A 17,547-nucleotide genomic window follows, 5' to 3' on the forward strand; every position below is an offset into this window, starting at 1 on the left:
CAACTTTGGGGGGTCTATCTCTTCTAGTTTAGGAGATATTCGCGTTTAAAAATTTGCATACAAAATATGCCTAAAAAAATTTTTTTTTGATGCCAACTTTGGGGGGTCTATCTCTTCTAGTTTAGGAGATATTCGCGTTTAAAGATTTGCATACAAAATATGCCAAAAAAAATTTTTTTTGATGCCAACTTTGGGGGGTCTATCTCTTCTAGTTTAGGAGATATTCGCATTTAAAGATTTGCATACAAAATATGCCTAAAAAATTTTTTTTTTGATGCCAACTTTGGGGGGTCTATCTCTTCTAGTTTAGGAGATATTCGCGTTTAAAGATTTGCATACAAAATATGCCTAAAAAAAATTTTTTTTGATGCCAACTTTGGGGGGGTCTATCTCTTCCAGTTTAGGAGATATTCGCGTTTAAAGATTTGCATACAAAATATGCCTAAAAAAAATTTTTTTTGATGCCAACTTTGGGGGGTCTATCTCTTCTAGTTTAGGAGATATTCGCGTTTAAAGATTTGCATACAAAATATGCCTAAAAAAATTTTTTTTTGATGCCAACTTTGGGGGGTCTATCTCTTCTAGTTTAGGAGATATTCGCGTTTAAAGATTTGCATACAAAATATGCCTAAAAAAAAATTTTTTTGATGCCAACTTTGGGGGGTCTATCTCTTCTAGTTTAGGAGATATTCGCGTTTAAAGATTTGCATACAAAATATGCCTAAAAAAATTTTTTTTTGATGCCAACTTTGGGGGGTCTATCTCTTCTAGTTTAGGAGATATTCGCGTTTAAAGATTTGCATACAAAATATGCCAAAAAAAATTTTTTTTGATGCCAACTTTGGGGGGTCTATCTCTTCTAGTTTAGGAGATATTCGCGTTTAAAGATTTGCATACAAAATATGCCTAAAAAATTTTTTTTTGATGCCAACTTTGGGGGGTCTATCTCTTCTAGTTTAGGAGATATTCGCGTTTAAAGATTTGCATACAAAATATGCCTAAAAAAATTTTTTTTTTGATGCCAACTTTGGGGGGTCTATCTCTTCTAGTTTAGGAGATATTCGCGTTTAAAGATTTGCATACAAAATATGCCAAAAAAAATTTTTATGGATGCCAACTTTGGGGGCTCTATCTCTTCTAGTTTAGGAGATATTTGTGTTTAAAGATTTGTATACAAAATATGCCTAAAAAATTTTTTTTTTGATGCCAACTTTGGGGGGTCTATCTCTTCTAGTTTAGGAGATATTCGCGTTTAAAGATTTGCATACAAAATATGCCTAAAAAAAATTTTTTTTGATGCCAACTTTGGGGGGTCTATCTCTTATAGTTTAGGAGATATTCGCGTTTAAAGATTTGCAAACAAAATATGCCTAAAAAAAATTTTTTTTTGATGCCAACTTTGGGGGGTCTATCTCTTCTAGTTTAGGAGATATTCGCGTTTAAAGATTTGCATACAAAATATGCCTAAAAAAATTTTTTTTGATGCCAACTTTGGGGGGTCTATCTCTTCTAGTTTAGGAGATATTCGCGTTTAAAGATTTGCATACAAAATATGCCTAAAAAAAATTTTTTTTTGATGCCAACTTTGGGGGGTCTATCTCTTCTAGTTTAGGAGATATTCGCGTTTAAAGATTTGCATACAAAATATGCCAAAAAAAAATTTTTTTGATGCCAACTTTGGGGGGTCTATCTCTTCTAGTTTAGGAGATATTCGCGTTTAAAGATTTGCATACAAAATATGCCTAAAAAAATTTTTTTTGATGCCAACTTTGGGGGGTCTATCTCTTCTTGTTTAGGAGATATTTGTGTTTAAAGATTTGTATACAAAATATGCCTAAAAAAATTTTTTTTTGATGCCAACTTTGGGGGGTCTATCTCTTCTAGTTTAGGAGATATTCGCGTTTAAAGATTTCCATACAAAATATGCCTAAAAAATTTTTTTTTGATGCCAACTTTGGGGGGTCTATCTCTTCTAGTTTAGGAGATATTCGCGTTTAAAGATTTGCATACAAAATATGCCTAAAAAAATTTTTTTTTGATGCCAACTTTGGGGGGTCTATCTCTTCTAGTTTAGGAGATATTCGCGTTTAAAGATTTGCATACAAAATATGCCTAAAAAAAATTTTTTTTTGATGCCAACTTTGGGGGGTCTATCTCTTCTAGTTTAGGAGATATTTGCGTTTAAAGATTTGCATACAAAATATGCCTAAAAAAATTTTTTTTGATGCCAACTTTGGGGGGTCTATCTCTTCTAGTTTAGGAGATATTCGCGTTTAAAGATTTGCATACAAAATATGCCTAAAAAAATTTTTTTTGATGCCAACTTTGGGGGGTCTATCTCTTCTAGTTTAGGAGATATTCGCGTTTAAAGATTTGCATACAAAATATGCCTAAAAAAAAATTTTTTTGATGCCAACTTTGGGGGGTCTATCTCTTCTAGTTTAGGAGATATTCGCGTTTAAAGATTTGCATACAAAATATGCCTAAAAAAATTTTTTTTTGATGCCAACTTTGGGGGGTCTATCTCTTCTAGTTTAGGAGATATTCGCGTTTAAAGATTTGCATACAAAATATGCCAAAAAAAATTTTTTTTGATGCCAACTTTGGGGGGTCTATCTCTTCTAGTTTAGGAGATATTCGCGTTTAAAGATTTGCATACAAAATATGCCTAAAAAATTTTTTTTTGATGCCAACTTTGGGGGGTCTATCTCTTCTAGTTTAGGAGATATTCGCGTTTAAAGATTTGCATACAAAATATGCCTAAAAAAATTTTTTTTTTGATGCCAACTTTGGGGGGTCTATCTCTTCTAGTTTAGGAGATATTCGCGTTTAAAGATTTGCATACAAAATATGCCAAAAAAAATTTTTATGGATGCCAACTTTGGGGGCTCTATCTCTTCTAGTTTAGGAGATATTTGTGTTTAAAGATTTGTATACAAAATATGCCTAAAAAATTTTTTTTTTGATGCCAACTTTGGGGGGTCTATCTCTTCTAGTTTAGGAGATATTCGCGTTTAAAGATTTGCATACAAAATATGCCTAAAAAAAATTTTTTTTGATGCCAACTTTGGGGGGTCTATCTCTTATAGTTTAGGAGATATTCGCGTTTAAAGATTTGCAAACAAAATATGCCTAAAAAAAATTTTTTTTTGATGCCAACTTTGGGGGGTCTATCTCTTCTAGTTTAGGAGATATTCGCGTTTAAAGATTTGCATACAAAATATGCCTAAAAAAATTTTTTTTGATGCCAACTTTGGGGGGTCTATCTCTTCTAGTTTAGGAGATATTTGCGTTTAAAGATTTGCATACAAAATATGCCTAAAAAAATTTTTTTTGATGCCAACTTTGGGGGGTCTATCTCTTCTAGTTTAGGAGATATTCGCGTTTAAAGATTTGCATACAAAATATGCCTAAAAAAATTTTTTTTGATGCCAACTTTGGGGGGTCTATCTCTTCTAGTTTAGGAGATATTCGCGTTTAAAGATTTGCATACAAAATATGCCTAAAAAAATTTTTTTTGATGCCAACTTTGGGGGGTCTATCTCTTCTTGTTTAGGAGATATTTGTGTTTAAAGATTTGTATACAAAATATGCCTAAAAAAATTTTTTTTTGATGCCAACTTTGGGGGGTCTATCTCTTCTAGTTTAGGAGATATTCGCGTTTAAAGATTTGCATACAAAATATGCCTAAAAAAATTTTTTTTGATGCCAACTTTGGGGGGTCTATCTCTTCTAGTTTAGGAGATATTCGCGTTTAAAGATTTGCATACAAAATATGCCTAAAAAAATTTTTTTTGATGCCAACTTTGGGGGGTCTATCTCTTCTAGTTTAGGAGATATTCGCGTTTAAAGATTTGCATACAAAATATGCCTAAAAAAATTTTTTTTGATGCCAACTTTGGGGGGTCTATCTCTTCTTGTTTAGGAGATATTTGTGTTTAAAGATTTGTATACAAAATATGCCTAAAAAAATTTTTTTTTGATGCCAACTTTGGGGGGTCTATCTCTTCTAGTTTAGGAGATATTTGTGTTTAAAGATTTGTATACAAAATATGCCTAAAAAAATTTTTTTTTGATGCCAACTTTGGGGGGTCTATCTCTTCTAGTTTAGGAGATATTCGCGTTTAAAGATTTGCATACAAAATATGCCTAAAAAAAATTTTTTTTGATGCCAACTTTGGGGGGTCTATCTCTTCTAGTTTAGGAGATATTCGCGTTTAAAGATTTGCATACAAAATATGCCTAAAAAAATTTTTTTTTGATGCCAACTTTGGGGGGTCTATCTCTTCTAGTTTAGGAGATATTCGCGTTTAAAGATTTGCATACAAAATATGCCTAAAAAAAATTTTTTTTTGATGCCAACTTTGGGGGGTCTATCTCTTCTAGTTTAGGAGATATTTGCGTTTAAAGATTTGCATACAAAATATGCCTAAAAAAATTTTTTTTGATGCCAACTTTGGGGGGTCTATCTCTTCTAGTTTAGGAGATATTCGCGTTTAAAGATTTGCATACAAAATATGCCTAAAAAAATTTTTTTTGATGCCAACTTTGGGGGGTCTATCTCTTCTAGTTTAGGAGATATTCGCGTTTAAAGATTTGCATACAAAATATGCCTAAAAAAATTTTTTTTGATGCCAACTTTGGGGGGTCTATCTCTTCTAGTTTAGGAGATATTCGCGTTTAAAGATTTGCATACAAAATATGCCTAAAAAAATTTTTTTTGATGCCAACTTTGGGGGGTCTATCTCTTCTTGTTTAGGAGATATTTGTGTTTAAAGATTTGTATACAAAATATGCCTAAAAAAATTTTTTTTTGATGCCAACTTTGGGGGGTCTATCTCTTCTAGTTTAGGAGATATTCGCGTTTAAAGATTTGCATACAAAATATGCCTAAAAAAAATTTTTTTTGATGCCAACTTTGGGGGGTCTATCTCTTATAGTTTAGGAGATATTCGCGTTTAAAGATTTGCAAACAAAATATGCCTAAAAAAAATTTTTTTTTGATGCCAACTTTGGGGGGTCTATCTCTTCTAGTTTAGGAGATATTCGCGTTTAAAGATTTGCATACAAAATATGCCTAAAAAAATTTTTTTTGATGCCAACTTTGGGGGGTCTATCTCTTCTAGTTTAGGAGATATTCGCGTTTAAAGATTTGCATACAAAATATGCCTAAAAAAATTTTTTTTGATGCCAACTTTGGGGGGTCTATCTCTTCTAGTTTAGGAGATATTCGCGTTTAAAGATTTGCATACAAAATATGCCTAAAAAAAATTTTTTTTGATGCCAACTTTGGGGGGTCTATCTCTTCTAGTTTAGGAGATATTCGCGTTTAAAGATTTGCATACAAAATATGCCTAAAAAAAATTTTTTTTGATGCCAACTTTGGGGGGTCTATCTCTTCTAGTTTAGGAGATATTCGCGTTTAAAGATTTGCATACAAAATATGCCTAAAAAATTTTTTTTTGATGCCAACTTTGGGGGGTCTATCTCTTCTAGTTTAGGAGATATTCGCGTTTAAAGATTTGCATACAAAATATGCCTAAAAAATTTTTTTTTGATGCCAACTTTGGGGGGTCTATCTCTTCTAGTTTAGGAGATATTCGCGTTTAAAGATTTGCATACAAAATATGCCTAAAAAATTTTTTTTTGATGCCAACTTTGGTTGGTCTATCTCTTCTAGTTTAGGAGATATTCGCGTTTAAAGATTTGCATACAAAATATGCCTAAAAAATTTTTTTTTGATGCCAACTTTGGGGGGTCTATCTCTTCTAGTTTAGGAGATATTCGCGTTTAAAGATTTGCATACAAAATATGCCTAAAAAAAATTTTTTTTTGATGCCAACTTTGGGGGGTCTATCTCTTCTAGTTTAGGAGATATTCGCGTTTAAAGATTTGCATACAAAATATGCCAAAAAAAAATTTTTTTGATGCCAACTTTGGGGGGTCTATCTCTTCTAGTTTAGGAGATATTCGCGTTTAAAGATTTGTATACAAAATATGCCTAAAAAAATTTTTTTTTGATGCCAACTTTGGGGGGTCTATCTCTTCTAGTTTAGGAGATATTCGCGTTTAAAAATTTGCATACAAAATATGCCTAAAAAAATTTTTTTTTGATGCCAACTTTGGGGGGTCTATCTCTTCTAGTTTAGGAGATATTCGCGTTTAAAGATTTGCATACAAAATATGCCAAAAAAAATTTTTTTTGATGCCAACTTTGGGGGGTCTATCTCTTCTAGTTTAGGAGATATTCGCATTTAAAGATTTGCATACAAAATATGCCTAAAAAATTTTTTTTTTGATGCCAACTTTGGGGGGTCTATCTCTTCTAGTTTAGGAGATATTCGCGTTTAAAGATTTGCATACAAAATATGCCTAAAAAAAATTTTTTTTGATGCCAACTTTGGGGGGGTCTATCTCTTCCAGTTTAGGAGATATTCGCGTTTAAAGATTTGCATACAAAATATGCCTAAAAAAAATTTTTTTTGATGCCAACTTTGGGGGGTCTATCTCTTCTAGTTTAGGAGATATTCGCGTTTAAAGATTTGCATACAAAATATGCCTAAAAAAATTTTTTTTTGATGCCAACTTTGGGGGGTCTATCTCTTCTAGTTTAGGAGATATTCGCGTTTAAAGATTTGCATACAAAATATGCCTAAAAAAAAATTTTTTTGATGCCAACTTTGGGGGGTCTATCTCTTCTAGTTTAGGAGATATTCGCGTTTAAAGATTTGCATACAAAATATGCCTAAAAAAATTTTTTTTTGATGCCAACTTTGGGGGGTCTATCTCTTCTAGTTTAGGAGATATTCGCGTTTAAAGATTTGCATACAAAATATGCCAAAAAAAATTTTTTTTGATGCCAACTTTGGGGGGTCTATCTCTTCTAGTTTAGGAGATATTCGCGTTTAAAGATTTGCATACAAAATATGCCTAAAAAATTTTTTTTTGATGCCAACTTTGGGGGGTCTATCTCTTCTAGTTTAGGAGATATTCGCGTTTAAAGATTTGCATACAAAATATGCCTAAAAAAATTTTTTTTTTGATGCCAACTTTGGGGGGTCTATCTCTTCTAGTTTAGGAGATATTCGCCTTTAAAGATTTGCATACAAAATATGCCAAAAAAAATTTTTATGGATGCCAACTTTGGGGGCTCTATCTCTTCTAGTTTAGGAGATATTTGTGTTTAAAGATTTGTATACAAAATATGCCTAAAAAATTTTTTTTTTGATGCCAACTTTGGGGGGTCTATCTCTTCTAGTTTAGGAGATATACGCGTTTAAAGATTTGCATACAAAATATGCCTAAAAAATTTTTTTTTTTTGATGCCAACTTTGGGGGGTCTATCTCTTCTAGTTTAGGAGATATTTGCGTTTAAAGAGTTGCATACAAAATATGCCTAAAAAATTTTTTTTGATGCCAACTTTGGGGGGTCTATCTCTTCTAGTTTAGGAGATATTCGCGTTTAAAGATTTGCATACAAAATATGCCTAAAAAAAATTTTTTTTTGATGCCAACTTTGGGGGGTCTATCTCTTCTAGTTTAGGAGATATTTGCGTTTAAAGATTTGCATACAAAATATGCCAAAAAAATTTTTTTTTGATGCCAACTTTGGGGGGTCTATCTCTTCTAGTTTAGGAGATATTCGCGTTTAAAGATTTGCATACAAAATATGCCTAAAAAAATTTTTTTTGATACCAACTTTGGGGGGTCTATCTCTTCTAGTTTAGGAGATATTCGCGTTTAAAGATTTGCATACAAAATATGCCTAAAAAAAATTTTTTTTGATGCCAACTTTGGGGGGTCTATCTCTTATAGTTTAGGAGATATTCGCGTTTAAAGATTTGCAAACAAAATATGCCTAAAAAAAATTTTTTTTTGATGCCAACTTTGGGGGGTCTATCTCTTCTAGTTTAGGAGATATTCGCGTTTAAAGATTTGCATACAAAATATGCCTAAAAAAATTTTTTTTGATGCCAACTTTGGGGGGTCTATCTCTTCTAGTTTAGGAGATATTCGCGTTTAAAGATTTGCATACAAAATATGCCTAAAAAAATTTTTTTTGATGCCAACTTTGGGGGGTCTATCTCTTCTAGTTTAGGAGATATTTGTGTTTAAAGATTTGTATACAAAATATGCCTAAAAAAATTTTTTTTTGATGACAACTTTGGGGGGTCTATCTCTTCTAGTTTAGGAGATATTCGCGTTTAAAGATTTCCATACAAAATATGCCTAAAAAATTTTTTTTTGATGCCAACTTTGGGGGGTCTATCTCTTCTAGTTTAGGAGATATTCGCGTTTAAAGATTTGCATACAAAATATGCCTAAAAAATTTTTTTTTGATGCCAACTTTGGGGGGTCTATCTCTTCTAGTTTAGGAGATATTCGCGTTTAAAGATTTGCATACAAAATATGCCTAAAAAAATTTTTTTTGATGCCAACTTTGGGGGGTCTATCTCTTCTAGTTTAGGAGATATTCGCGTTTAAAGATTTCCATACAAAATATGCCTAAAAAATTTTTTTTTGATGCCAACTTTGGGGGGTCTATCTCTTCTAGTTTAGGAGATATTCGCGTTTAAAGATTTGCATACAAAATATGCCTAAAAAAAATTTTTTTGATGCCAACTTTGGGTGATCTATCTCTTCTAGTTTAGGAGATATTCGCGTTTAAAGATTTCCATACAAAATATGCCTAAAAAAAATTTTTTTTGATGCCAACTTTGGGGGGTCTATCTCTTCTAGTTTAGGAGATATTCGCGTTTAAAGATTTGCATACAAAATATGCCTAAAAAAATTTTTTTTGATGCCAACTTTGGGGGGTCTATCTCTTCTAGTTTAGGAGATATTCGCGTTTAAAGATTTGCATACAAAATATGCCTAAAAAAATTTTTTTTGATGCCAACTTTGGGGGGTCTATCTCTTCTAGTTTAGGAGATATTCGCGTTCAAAGATTTGCATACAAAATATGCCTAAAAAATTTTTTTTTGATGCCAACTTTGGGGGGTCTATCTCTTCTAGTTTAGGAGATATTCGCGTTTAAAGATTTGCATACAAAATATGCCTAAAAAAAATTTTTTTTTGATGCCAACTTTGGGGGGTCTATCTCTTCTAGTTTAGGAGATATTCGCGTTTAAAGATTTGCATACAAAATATGCCTAAAATTTTTTTTTTTTTTTTGATGCCAACTTTGGGGGGTCTATCTCTTCTAGTTTAGGAGATATTCGCGTTTAAAGATTTGCATACAAAATATGCCTAAAAAAATTTTTTTTGATGCCAACTTTGGGGGGTCTATCTCTTCTAGTTTAGGAGATATTCGCGTTTAAAGATTTGCATACAAAATATGCTTAAAAAATTTTTTTTTGATGCCAACTTTGGGGGGTCTATCTCTTCTAGTTTAGGAGATATTCGCGTTTAAAGATTTGCATACAAAATATGCCTAAAAAAATTGTTTTTTGATGCCAACTTTGGGGGGTCTATCTCTTCTAGTTTAGGAGATATTCGCGTTTAAAGATTTGCATACAAAATATGCCCAAAAAAATTTTTTTTGATGCCAACGTTGGGGGGTCTATCTCTTCTAGTTTAGGAGATATTCGCGTTTAAAGATTTGCATACAAAATATGCCTTAAAAATTTTTTTTTTGATGCCAATTTTGGGGGGTCTATCTCTTCTAGTTTAGGAGATATTCGCATTTAAAGATTTGCATACAAAATATGCCTAAAAAATTTTTTTTTGATGCCAACTTTGGGGGGTCTATCTCTTCTAGTTTAGGAGATATTCGCGTTTAAAGATTTGCATACAAAATATGCCTTAAAAAATTTTTTTTTGATGCCAACTTTGGGGGGTCTATCTCTTCTAGTTTAGGAGATATTCGCGTTTAAAGATTTGCATACAAAATATGCCTAAAAAAATTTTTTTTGATGCCAACTTTGGGGGGTCTATCTCTTCTAGTTTAGGAGATATTCGCGTTTAAAGATTTGCATACAAAATATGCCTAAAAAATTTTTTTTTTTGATGCCAACTTTGGGTGGTCTATCTCTTCTAGTTTAGGAGATATTCGCGTTTAAAGATTTGTATACAAAATATGCCTAAAAAAATTTTTTTTTGATGCCAACTTTGGGGGGTCTATCTCTTCTAGTTTAGGAGATATTCGCGTTTAAAGATTTGCATACAAAATATGCCTTAAAAAATTTTTTTTTGATGCCAACTTTGGGGGGTCTATCTCTTCTAGTTTAGGAGATATTCGCGTTTAAAGATTTACATACAAAATATGCCTAAAAAAATTGTTTTTTGATGCCAACTTTGGGGGGTCTATCTCTTCTAGTTTAGGAGATATTCGCGTTTAAAGATTTGCATACAAAATATGCCTAAAAAATTTTTTTTGATGCCAACTTTGGGGGGTCTATCTCTTATAGTTTAGGAGATATTCGCGTTTAAAGATTTGCATACAAAATATGCCTTAAAATTGTTTTTTGATGCCAACTTTGGGGGGTCTATCTCTTCTAGTTTAGGAGATATTCGCGTTTAAAGATTTGCATACAAAATATGCCTAAAAAATTTTTTTTGATGCCAACTTTGGGGGGTCTATCTCTTCTAGTTTAGGAGATATTCGCGTTTAAAGATTTGCATACAAAATATGCCTTAAAATTTTTTTTTTGATGCCAACTTTGGGGGGTCTATCTCTTCTAGTTTAGGAGATATTCGCATTTAAAGATTTGCATACAAAATATGCCTAAAAAATTTTTTTTTGATGCCAACTTTGGGGGGTCTATCTCTTCTAGTTTAGGAGATATTCGCGTTTAAAGATTTGCATACAAAATATGCCTTAAAAAAATTTTTTTTGATGCCAACTTTGGGGGGTCTATCTCTTCTAGTTTAGGAGATATTCGCGTTTAAAGATTTGCATACAAAATATGCCTAAAAAAATTTTTTTTGATGCCAACTTTGGGGGGTCTATCTCTTCTAGTTTAGGAGATATTCGCGTTTAAAGATTTGCATACAAAATATGCCTAAAAAATTTTTTTTTGATGCCAACTTTGGGTGGTCTATCTCTTCTAGTTTAGGAGATATTCGCGTTTAAAGATTTCCATACAAAATATGCCTAAAAAAAATTTTTTTTGATGCCAACTTTGGGGGGTCTTGTAAAGGTGCGATTCCTTCATTGCAAATTCGGATTGTGGCAAACTCGAACGATATTTATACATAAATAAAGCAAATTTCGTTTAATAATTCTTAAACTGAATGTAACTTATTATCGTTATTGATAAGGCAAATTGGATGAGAAATCCATAAAAGCATCTGAAAATCTTTAAAGTCGATTATCTCGGAAACTTTGAGAGATAAAGGCCTCAAACTTTACATACGTTCAGAGCCTCCCACAGGCTTGAGATGTGCAAAATTTCATTTGAAAATGAGCAAAATTAGACGAGAAATGCATAAAAATGTCTGAAAATCTTTAAAGTCGATTATCTCGGAAACTATGAGAGATAGAGCCCTCAAACTTTACATCGGTTTAAAGCCTCCTACTGGCTTGAGATGTGTAAAATTTCACTGGAAAATTAAGAAAATTGGAAGAGAAATGCATAAAAGTGTCTGAAAATCTTTAAAGTTGATTATCTCGGAAACTATGAGAGATAGAAGCCTCAACTTTACATCCGTTGAGAACCTCTGTCAGCGACCCAAGAAAATCCGCGAAGAGATTCATTGCACACGAGAAATCCGCGTCCCCACGAAAATCCGCGAAAAATTTCGCGCCCCGCAAAAAGCTTAAATATGCGTCCGGCCTGTATCTTCCGTTAGAATTAAAATTTTGACACCCTATATAAGCAGAAAATAATTATTTTAAGTATTTTCCTATATTGCACGACTCCTCAAGCTTTTTTAATACAAAAAACGATTGTAAAGAATCTCAGCAGATAATCTTTAAATATTGAACTACTCTTCCTGTTTTGTATAAATAATCATTTATCATTCCTCTAACTCGTCACAGCACTAAAAAGCGTTTAATTTTGAAACATAAAAATAATATATTATTACGCGACTCCTGAAACTTGAAACTTCCTCCAAGAACACAACGGTTTCTTTTTATATCCTGTGAATGTTGTTTAAGATGCAAACTGTGGAGTTACAGCATCTGCATGAGTTTTCATTGATTTTATGCATCATGAAACGAATTCAAGAAGATAAAATAAGATTTACTGTGTTGCAGATGGAATATATAAATTTCCATGAGAACAGACATCTTCAAACCTTTAGCATTGTGCTGAATTGCAAAGTAAGAAAAACTTTTTTTTTCTTACTTTTCACCCATATAATAGATAGCTTATCATACTAAAGAAAGTATATTGCAAAAAAATAGAATAGAAAGAGAAATATCTGAGGTAACATTACCTTGCACTGAAGATTGCAGCAAGAGCCAGAAAGCACGCATCTGCCTGCCTCGGATGGGCTGTATAGCACCGATCAATAGCCCATTCTAGCAATTGACCCATATCTGGATTAGATTCAAAAAGCAGCACCACTGTATCTTTAGCCAACTGATAGATCTAAAAATAAACATTCAAATATTCATAATGATCAATAGAAAAACAGAATATTTCCACAATTTCCACTCATTTTACCAACATTTCAGTTTATTCTTGAAATGTGATGGTAACAACAAGTGCCTTGATGCTTACGTCAATTATTTCTCAAATAATTGACATTAATTGTGAAAGTAGAAATTGTCCCTGAAGACTCTTTCCATTTGTAAAAAAAAATGTTGCAAAGCGACATGGCTTTGCAAAATGCTTGAACTCATGACTTTGACGTTAGACCAAAAAAGAATAAGAAAATTACTAAAAGAATCATGCACATGACTTAAGGTTTTCTTAGGTTTCTTTCAGGATGCTCAAAATAATCATAAAGTAGGAAAAGTGTATCAAATTCCGGCCAGCTTGCAATTCCGGCCACCTTTTTTATTCCTCGAATTTCCATGAATTTTTAGTTTTTTCATACTCTAGAGATTATACAATGCAATAAAATAACAAATATATAGCTTCGATAAAAGAGAAGATGTGAAAAAAACGTTGGAAAAATCCCCGAAGGGGAAGGAACTATGAGAATGAAGGTGGCCGAAATAGGCCACCAAAGCTATGTTTACATTTTTATTCATTTTAAAATGTGCCAAAAATGAATTTAGAGAAAATGAAGACGATAAACTGCCTACAAGGTTCCAAGGAACACTCCTTAAAAGGAACGAATAAAAAAATCAATTTATATTAAATATATTACATATCAAACTTGGGACTTTAACGCTTGAATGCGACTATGCCGAAAATTGGCACACTTACCCTAATTGAATTTTGGTAAAAAAAAAAATATTATTATCGGAAAGTTACCGATTTAATACCGATCGGAACCCATCCAAACTTGTCCGGGATTTCAAAGCCTTTCCAAAAATGCTGAATTTGCCCAAATCGATTAAGGAATAAGCCCTTTAGCATTTCTGAAACTTTAACTTCAAAAATCGTTATGAGAAATAATTCGAGGCCGTTTACGTGCTTGATTAAAATATCCTTTTATTTAACTTCTTACGTAATTCGAGTAGAAAAACGTACGTTATTTAAATAATATAAAGATAGAAAAAGGGTCTTTAAAGTAAAGTGGGGTAACTGGATCGTTTTCCGAAGAGTGCTACTTAAACGTTTGTTTTTGGACTGATGAAATTCTTTTTTACTTCTTCTAAATCCATAAAATTATTCACTGTTTCATTCAGAAACATAATGTAAATAAAATTATCAAAAATATTAAAGAAAATTTATAAAATAATGATAATACTGAAATAAGTCAGCATGCACTAACTGGGTCGTCTTTTCGCTAATTCACTTTTAATTAAACCTTTAGATTTAGAATACTTTTCCACAAGGAAAAAGCAATACACTCAGTCACGGCATTATGCACTTCGGAATTATGCACCTGACGAAATTATACACATACAATTATGCAAGTTTGCCTACTTTTGTGAGTCAAGTTATGAAATCATTTTTGGAATACGCCTTAATGTATACTGTTTTTTAACGCGGGAAATTTGAAAACAATGTACTTGTTTTTCAGAATAAAACTTTTATTTCTTTTATTAAGGTAAAAATTTTTAATTTTCTAAAAATTTATTGAAGAACTTTGGACAAAGAGTACTGTTTCCTGATGAATTTCTTTTTAACAGTTGAATCGTTTTACTTTGACTACTTTACATTCAAAATTCATTCAAAAGAAATTGCCTGAGGGTATGCAAATTTCTCGATGCATAAAGCCATTTCGCGCGTTTTTTTTCGGTCCCGAAAATGTGCATAATCCCGGGACTGAGTGTAAATGTTTTCAATCAACCAGCTGTCATTAGCGAAAATATCACTGCTAGAACATTTTTAGTGAAGAACTCAGCTGGCACAAGATCGAAATGAGTCGATTACACTCACTTGTTTAATGGATAAAAAATATTATTTTTGCTTTTTTCTCAAACTTGAATAGTTATATTATGTTACTGTAGTGACTATATTACGGAAATAAAAATAAAAATATTATTTTAAGTGGATTAGTCATAAACGATCCAGATAGCAAAGCGCCCGGATTAGCACACTTGACTGTATAAATCGCTATCTCAAACTGTTTGGCCCTCAATTTTAACGACCGACAGCCAACTGAACAAACGAATTTGACCGACAAACATTTGGAACATGGACATTAAAACACTATTTAGGAAATGACTTCTTAGGAACCCCAAGTAGCTATCTCTAACAGTTTAACCTCTATGTCTGAAAATGGTTAGGAAGAACGGACCAAAAACGGAAGATAGGTACCATGGAGATTTAATGTGGGCATTTCTTTCAAAGGATCCAAAAACGAGAAATTCGATATAGTGCTCCCTCCTGTTAGTCAGAGCAACAAAATTACTGTAAGAAGGAATTGCTTCGTCCTCCAAGAAAATCATTTAACTCTCGAAAACGTTTGCTACATTCTCAAGAAGCTTGAGGTTGTCTCAAGTATGCTAGACAATTTCCATCAAAATAATTCACGATTTAACATAAAAAGTACTTCATATATATCGCAGAAATAAATTTTTCTCTTTTTTAAGGTGAATGTTATTGCTTGCTGATGTTGTAACACGCAGTATTACTAACACCAATCCCGATGGGAAAATTTACATCCTCCACCGAGGTAGTAAATAAGGCAGAAGTTCTGCGGTAAAACATGCAGGAGAAAATGGGGAAAAAATTTAAAAGAGCCGAGTCAGCAGAAAACACAGAGATGCTGTAAAATTCTTATTCAGGTCTTTTTTTTTATTATGCGCACAATTTCTGCAAGAATATCTATTTCCAGGAAAAGGTTGCTGTCGTATTGCAGAATCATGTTTCTATTCAAGCATGAAAAATTAATTTTAATAAAATGTATTCACCAACAGGGCCAACAGGTAAGGATTATATTTGCATAGTGACTAAATTTTCTCATTATACACTTCTCGGAAAATATGAAAAAAATGTCAGTACACATTAAGATAAGAGTTTAATGGACAACTTCTTTATGATAAGAAAAGGATTACCCTTTTTCCGCATTTTAGGTTACTTAAGCAACCAATCCTTTGGTCATATCCCTATTGAGAGGACAGTTTAATTTATACATTAAAAAAAGAAATGAACGTCAATAGGGATGACTGTTCATTAACTAAGGGAAAACGATAGTCAAAGTAAAAGACGTACGAGAACTCCGCGTTGGATGCTTTGCCATCTCTTTTTAAGCAAAAGATATTTTCAAGCAAATACGGCTCAATAAGGCCCTCTGGACTGGTCATCAGGTTCGCAAAGATCAGAAGTACCCAGCCTAGAAAATGTTAGAGGCGAACTCAATACTTAGAGGAAACCGGCGAGGGACTGATGACGTGAACCAGGACGCCAGCTCATTATGGATGCAGAATTAGAGAACAGTGTCGCATAAGGGCCTTGACAGACTTGAGGATTAGCCGAGACGGCTTAGCGTAATTATATTAGAAATAATGGTCAAACTACATTTCCATCATTTTCCACTAAATTCGTCTCTCGGCTTAAGTCGTAAGTGTGTCTAGAGCATAAGAGACTCGAGTGGCGACGGGACTGAATCAGGCTAACAATTAGTTGTAGCGCCGGTTGAGTAAGTTAAACTTTTGTTGAGATCTCTTCAGAACATACCCGGTCTTGGTTGCCTACGTTTAAGAAGCGTAGACCAATAGTAAAGAGCAGAGGTCTCGTGTTCGATTCGAACCGCGTTTACTGGAACTATTAGAACTCTATTAGCACTCAAAAAATGTATATTTGGAAAGATAAAATAATAACGGTGGACATTATGTCCTTATCCTTAGCGGAAACCGGGGTACCATTAGCCAGGGGTAGAATTAGACAGTGGACTTTTCTCGTTTCCCTTAAAATGTACATTGAGCAAAGTATTTTTTAATTAAAGTAAGAACACATCCCCATATCCCCAGATATACTTATAAGTCTGAGCCTGTTATCCTACAATTTAGAAGCATTTTTATAAAAAAAAAATGGGTATAAAATTGTAGTTTTGATGTTAAAGTTTTTGGACCAGCATTTGGTTTTCTAAGTTGTTAGTCAAAATCTCATAGTTTTACGTTATTTCTGGTTTAATAAACCTAATTAAAAGATATTTTTCATTTGGACAATAATTATCTACATTTTTATATAAGATGAAAAACACTGAAACAGCCTTTGGGGCAAATGTAGCCACTCTTCCGTTACGGGCTAAAACTATACCAATGATTTTTCACTAATATATGGATAATTGTTAAATAAAAAAGTACTATTGATATTCTTAGCAATATTGCCATTTGGATGAGCAATTTGTGAAATAGATTTTTTCAGGATCTTTGCGTCAATTTTGCCGCAATTAAAAGAATGTCATAATAAAGTCGGCTAAAGCCTTTTTCATTGGGTTTAAGTGACATATTTAGCATCAGTGGGCTTCAGTGTATCAAGTGAAACAATTTTGGTATCTCCAGTTTAAAATCTCGTCTGGAAAACTGGTGGCAATTAGTACACTGAGAGAAATCCGAAAAAGTTAAAATTACATTCCGGAAATGTTAATTATACCCTGCAATATTGATCCGAAATCGGTGTAAATATTATACTTTTTAGGTGTATTAGGGGTTAAAAGTATACTTTTTCATGTTAATTTTACCCTTGAAAAGGTGTAAAATTAACATTAAAAAATGTTGATATATTTTTACACCTAAAAAGTGTTAAAGTTATAAGGAAAAAAAGTTAAGCGCACCCTCTTTTTTTTCTCAGTGTACCCCAGTAGTGGCTATATCAACCCAGGACGGGGCAAGTGTACCCAACGTGTCATACTTTTTTCATTATCCTCTCTAGAAAAAGTAAAGGATTTTAGAGCTCTGAACTACAAGGTTTTTTAAAGCCAATATCCTAATGCAAATTATGAAACATAAAAACATAAAACAATTATTTGCTGGCTAAAAGTACCCCGAAATCATTCCTAATAACAGTTTTTTCAAGGTCAAAGAACAAAAAG

General features: G+C 32.6%; 1 protein-coding gene across 1 annotated transcript in view; it reads right to left on the reverse strand.

The window, feature by feature from the left end:
• Nucleotides 1-17,547, reverse strand: part of LOC129802381 (protein furry) — a 227,546-nt gene that overhangs the window by 151,425 nt on the left and 58,574 nt on the right. The window contains exon 13 of the mRNA XM_055848144.1: nucleotides 12,385-12,539. Coding sequence (XP_055704119.1) covers nucleotides 12,385-12,539 — 155 coding nt within the window. The remainder of the gene's footprint in view (nucleotides 1-12,384; nucleotides 12,540-17,547) is intronic.

The sequence above is a fragment of the Phlebotomus papatasi genome, chromosome 2, assembly GCF_024763615.1.
Source record: "Phlebotomus papatasi isolate M1 chromosome 2, Ppap_2.1, whole genome shotgun sequence".
Taxonomy (NCBI): Eukaryota; Metazoa; Arthropoda; class Insecta; order Diptera; family Psychodidae; genus Phlebotomus; species Phlebotomus papatasi.